Source organism: Impatiens glandulifera, chromosome 9 (genome assembly GCF_907164915.1).
Source record: "Impatiens glandulifera chromosome 9, dImpGla2.1, whole genome shotgun sequence".
Lineage (NCBI taxonomy): Eukaryota > Viridiplantae > Streptophyta > Magnoliopsida > Ericales > Balsaminaceae > Impatiens > Impatiens glandulifera.
The window spans coordinates 17,921,999-17,927,797 of record NC_061870.1 but is presented as its reverse complement, the minus strand read 5'-3'; the positions used below and the strand labels follow the sequence as shown (position 1 = coordinate 17,927,797).

General features: G+C 36.1%; 1 protein-coding gene across 1 annotated transcript; it reads right to left on the bottom strand.

The window, feature by feature from the left end:
• Positions 1–2,721: 2,721 nt before the first annotated feature.
• On the bottom strand, positions 2,722–4,328 carry LOC124915916 (ring-infected erythrocyte surface antigen-like). The gene is made up of 6 exons (XM_047456663.1): positions 4,134–4,328; positions 3,964–4,035; positions 3,638–3,763; positions 3,396–3,500; positions 3,233–3,292; positions 2,722–3,141 (listed from the first exon to the last, which is right to left on the bottom strand). The coding sequence occupies exons 1-6, from the start codon at positions 4,326–4,328 to the stop codon at positions 2,722–2,724; spliced, it is 978 nt and encodes a 325-aa protein (XP_047312619.1).
• Positions 4,329–5,799: the final 1,471 nt, after the last annotated feature.

Sequence of the window (5,799 nt, the reverse complement as noted above, 5' to 3'; positions counted from 1 at the left end):
ACGTTGAGAGTTTTAATAGTCAGAGTAGGAATGCTAGAAAGTATCCCATAACAACCTTAGCTGACTATTTAAGATTTACAATACAAGAATGGTTTCATAATAGAAGAGAAAAAATATCCAATCACAAAGAACTTTTATCACAAAATTATGAAAAATTCTTACGTGAGCAAGTTGAGAAGGCTAAATTATATAACGTCAATCCACTTAACCGATTCGAGTTTTATGTGCATGACAGTAAATCTGATTTTAAAGTTGACTTAAAAGGAATTATTTGTAGTTGTAGGATATTTGATGTATCTGGTCTTCCTTGTACACATGCCCAGATTGCTGCCAGTACCCGAAAATTGGATTCTTATGACTTCTACTCAAGGTAACAATTGCTCACATGTTTAATCGTTATATTTAATTTATCTAACCAATTACTCACATGTTTAATCGTTAACTTTTTCAGGTATTACTCAACTGAAATGTGGTTGAATGCATATGCGGAGAGATATTATCTAGTTTGTCATGAAGTCACTTTGGATATTCCTGAAATTATCAAGCAACGAGTGTGTCTATAACCACCTGTTAAGGTAAAGAAAGGGAGGTCAATAACAAAGCGTATGTCATCCCAAGGTGAGCCTCATAAGGTCCGAAGACGATGCAGCTCATGTGGTGGCCAAGGTCATAACAGGGTAACATGCAAATCAGTGATGTATGCACCATTTACTGCAAGAGAACCATCTCAGCATCATGAGCTTTTAACTTGAACATGAATCATTACTTTCGTGTGTGGCATTTCCTTAAGTCCTCTTAATGTTGAATAATTCTATATTATGATTTCCCCTTCCCGATTTCATGAGTGGCATCTCCCTAAGACAATGTTGTATGAATAATTGTATTGTATGAAATTAATGTTGTTGAATAATTATATTGTATGAAACATAATATTCTAAGTTTACTTCTAATAGTGGCTCTTAGTTTGAAGATGAAAAGGATGAGGCTAACAAATGGTGAAAGCCTTTCTATGGATGATAAGCATATTACAGTGTTATTATTTTTCTTGGTAAAGAGATAATGTTTTCTTGATAAACAACGAATTTTATAAGCATCACTATATATCATTTCATTGTTATTATTTTTTTGGTAAAGAGGGAATGTTTTACAAAGTAATGAAAACACCAATCTTTTCACATATTACAACAATAACTCACGCATATTATAATATACGTATTACAACAATAACTCATGTATATTGTCATATTGCGTGAGTTGTTGTTGTAATATGTGTATCATCAACTCATGCATATTACAATAACAACTCAAGAATATTGTCATATTGCGTGAGTTATTGTTGTAATATGTGCATCATCAACTCACGCATATTACTAAAATAACTCACGTATATTGTCATATTGCGTGAGTTATTATTGTAATATGTGTATCATCAACTCACTCATATTACAACAATAACTCATGCATATTGTTGCTCACTCACGTATATTGTTTCTAAATCACGCAGATTACCACAATAAGTCACGTATATTGTCATATTGTGTGAGTTATTGTTATAATATGTGTATCATCAACTCATGCATATTACAACTATAACTCACGCGTATGTTACTCACTCATGCGTATTGTTGCTCACTCACGTGTATTGTTGTTAACTCATGCATATTACAATAACCCTCTATTCTATAATATTTTCACACATCATTACCAACTCCAACAAACCTTGATATCAAGGTTTCGTATCGAATGGTCCGTTGGTAGCTAGTAATGATATGTAAAAATCTTATAGATCATAAAAATGACATAACTCATGCGTATTGCCTCTCTATAATATTTTCACACATTTGAACCAGCTCCAACAAAACATAATAATGTGAATATACTGTTTCAACTCAAAAGACTACCACATACAAGAATAACAATTCATGGCTCTAAAATTTGGTTGAAAAACATTACTGCCCACTTATGTCTAAAAAAAGTCATGTTATCTGATACCACATTTTCTAGACCAAGTTTAGTAGTCAAGTACTCTCTATATATTAATACAAAAACGCCACAGTCCCCACTCGCTTTTTCTTTTGGTACTTCGGAGTGTGGGATTCTATGAAATGTTAAAGTGTCCCTAGTCATCTTAGGATATCTAGAAATTTTGACTTCAGACATTGCTTTATGAAGAAAGTACAGAATCATTTTACACATGGGATTCATGAATTGTGCAAATTTTTCGTCCTTGAAAATTGATTGATCACAATTGTAAACATCAATTCTCCATTCTCTAAGTCGCACAATACAAAGTACCCAATACAGACCTTCGAGGTTGAGTGGCACGTAAATGTCATCAACCGTGCTCCACATCAGCATATGTCTTTCCTCCGAACCCCTAGTAGTACTCAAAAAGGATTTATCAAAAATAAATACTTTTGGATCAGTAGAAAATTTTTCATAGTGTGATGAAAACAAAGTGGTGAGATGATAATCGGCGATGGTAAAATCCTTCGTGTGAGTCTTAGGGTACGTGGTTGCTCTTTTTCTTAGTAGATAACATTCGGCATTAGCCTCCTATACAATACGCGTGAATTATAAAATAATCATGATGCCACAATACACGTGAATTATACAAAATGTGTGAATTATACTTTATAATGAAGAATACATCATCAGTGAGCCACTTAGCTTTCCTCAGTGTATTGAAGAATCTATAGCTTGCAGTGCTAGTAGAGAGCTCTAGCATTTTACATTTATTTTTTTTCCCTCAACTCTTTCATCAACTCTTCTAGCAGTTCCGGATAAAATTTCACCAAAGGATCGACCTTGATTGGATCTTTGACACTCATTTTTTCCAGAAGGATCGGTGTAGGGAGTAAGTAGTATTCTCGACCTCGACCTCTTTCTCTTATATTGGACTGTAGTATCGTTCACTTCCATCACATCCTCATCCACTTTCTGATTGTCCTTTTTCTCGACCTTGTCTTTCTTCTTGTCAACCTTCTTCTTCTCCAAATTCTCCACAAACACATCCTCCTCCACATTCTTCTTGTCTTCCTTCTTCTCCACCTTCTGCTTGTTTTCTTTCTTCTCCACCTTCTTCTTCTTCACCTCATCCTTGTCTTTATCATTCACCTTACCCACCACATCCTCAATATTCTCATTCAATTTTTATACATCATCAACTATATGTGATTGTACAAAATAGACAAAATGTGTGAATTTGACAAAAAACGTGAATTGTACACACCTCAATCCTCTCATTCACCACATCTCCCTCCACCATCTCATTCACCTTAACTACCACATCCTTTACATCCTCATTAAACTTTTACACATCATCAATCTTCTCATTCTACAAAAATAATTAGACAAAATGCGTGAATTAGACAAAAGGCGTGAATTGTACACACCTCAATCCTCTCATTCACCACATCTTCCTCCACCATCTCATTCACCTTAACCACCACATCCTCCACATTCTCCACATCCTCATTAAACTTCTGCATATCATCAATCTTCTCATTGTACAAAAAATTAGACAAAATACGTGAATTGTACATATCTCAATCTTCTCATCATTCATGACATCCTCCTCCTCCACATCATTCAACTTCTACACATCCTCCTCCTCTGCATCATTCAACTTCTACACATCCTCCTCCTCTGCATCATTCAACTTCATCACATCCTCCTCCACCTTATCATTCAACTTCTGCACATTCTCCTCCACCTTATCATTCAACTTCTTCACATCCTCCTCCACCACATCATTCAACTTCTACACATCCTCCTCCACCACATCAATCAACTTATGCACATCCTCCTCCACTACATCATTCAACTTTACCATATCCTCCTCCACATCCTAAATCTTCTCATTCAACTTTTGCACATCATCAATACGATATTAAAAAATTAGACAAATGTGTGAATTAGATAAAATGTGTGAATTAGACAAAATACGTGAATTGTACATACCTCAATATTCTCACCATTCATCATATCTTCCTCCTCCACCATCTCATTCACCTTATCCACCATATCCTCAATCTACTCATTCAATTTCTATACATCATCAATCTTATGTGAATTGTACAAAAAAATAGACAAAATGCATGAATTAGACAAAATATGTGAATTGTACATACCTCAATCTTCTCACCATTCATCACATCTTCCTCCTCCACCATCTCATTCACCAGATCCTCAATCAACACATTCACCTTCTTCAAATCTTCTTCATTCAACAGATACTCATCCTTGTCCACATTCACCTTCTCCAAATCTTCCTCATTCACCTCCTCCACATCCTCATCCTTGTCTTCCTCATTCACCTCCTCCATATACCCATCCTTGTCTTCCTCATTCACCTTCTTGTCATTCTTCTTATTCTTCTCCACTTTCACATTCTTCTTCTTTTTCTTATTCTTCTCTTGTAGTGTGGTTGATAATATGTCAAACTATTCTTGTAGATGGTTCAACATCTCTTTTATGAGATTCATTTCAATTGTTAGTTCATTTACCTCCTTCTTCAGATGATTCAATCTACATCCATCCTAGGGAGTTGTTAATGTTAGAGTCATTTAAGGATCATCATCATCATGGGGATCTGTTGATGCTGGAGTCATTTGAGAGCCATCATCATCTACTTGAGTCCTGGTGGTGCTCTCGACTAAATAAGAGTTTCTAGGGTTGGGGGTAGGGATGTGGTTTCTTCTTCTCGTGGAAGGTTTGGAAGGAATAAAATGGGAGGTGTTGGGGTGAGTAATTTGTATTTTCTTCCTCATGTCAGGATTGAAAGGACTACATCTTCAATCTCTTCATGTTTCCTCCTAGAATCAAGTTCAAATAAGCAATCATACAAATTACCTCCCATATCTTCAAACTCCCCCCCACCATATAAGATCTTCTCCTCTTCAGAAAATTCCATCTTCTTGACAATCTTGCTTTGCAGGGTATTGTGAAGATCAGAGGCGGTACTCTTCCTACTGGATTTGTACTGTATTATCCTTGGGCAGACAGTCTCGTGCGCTTGCAGCATTGTATCCCTTGTAAGTTTGGGGACAAACATTTTGATAACTTCATAGGTCCACACTTGTAAGGCTAGTGCAAACTCAAATACGGTATAAGAAACATCGACCTTCTTGTCTTTCTTCTTATTCCCCATGGCTTTCTTCTTGTCCAGATATATCGACCTGTAGTATTCCAGGTCCTATTCAAACCCTTCGAGGTTGCTCTAAAGGACAACTTTCCCATGAAAATTGGAGGAAAGTGTCGATGTCCTCGACCATGTAGAAGAGATTGATATTTATTATCCTCCTTGGGTCAAGGTCGAACAGATAATGGCAAACCAGGTATACCAGTCCCAACTTCCATGCATCTTCCTTATCAGAGCAGAACACAAATCTTGAGTGAAGGTCTCCCATTCTAACAATCATATTACTTTTAAAATAGTTTACAACTAAAGGTGGACATTCTTCAACTTGATTGAAAATGGTTTCCATCACAAGGAATCTCCCAAAATTGAGGCCTGTGACAAATGCATACTCCTTCATCCCGAAGCACATTTCTTCTCCATTCACGAGGAACTTCATTTGCATAGAATTTAAGCTTCTATTCCTAAGGAGCATTTGATAGATTATCGTTCCCGAGAACCGTAGTGACGCGGATCCTTTGAATAAAAATCAGAATTGGGTTTTCTCTACTCTTTCCATTAGATCTATTGTAACAAACTTGGTTTTCTATTAGACCCAAGCAACAAACTTGAGAATTATGGTCGACTCCATCTACAAAAAGGAACAACAAGTAAGTAAA

Bases quoted from the DNA above. Each gene is read 5' to 3' on its own strand.
- LOC124915916 (XM_047456663.1), bottom strand. From the start codon at position 4,328: ATGGAGGAGGTGAATGAGGAAGACAAGGATGAGGATGTGGAGGAGGTG. The intron at 3,764-3,963 runs GTATGTACAATT...GAGGATGTGTAG, and splicing joins TGAATGGTGAGAATATTGAG to AAGTTGAATGATGTGGTGGA. The intron at 3,501-3,637 runs GTGTAGAAGTTG...TACAATGAGAAG, and splicing joins ATGATGCAGAGGAGGAGGAT to ATTGATGATATGCAGAAGTT.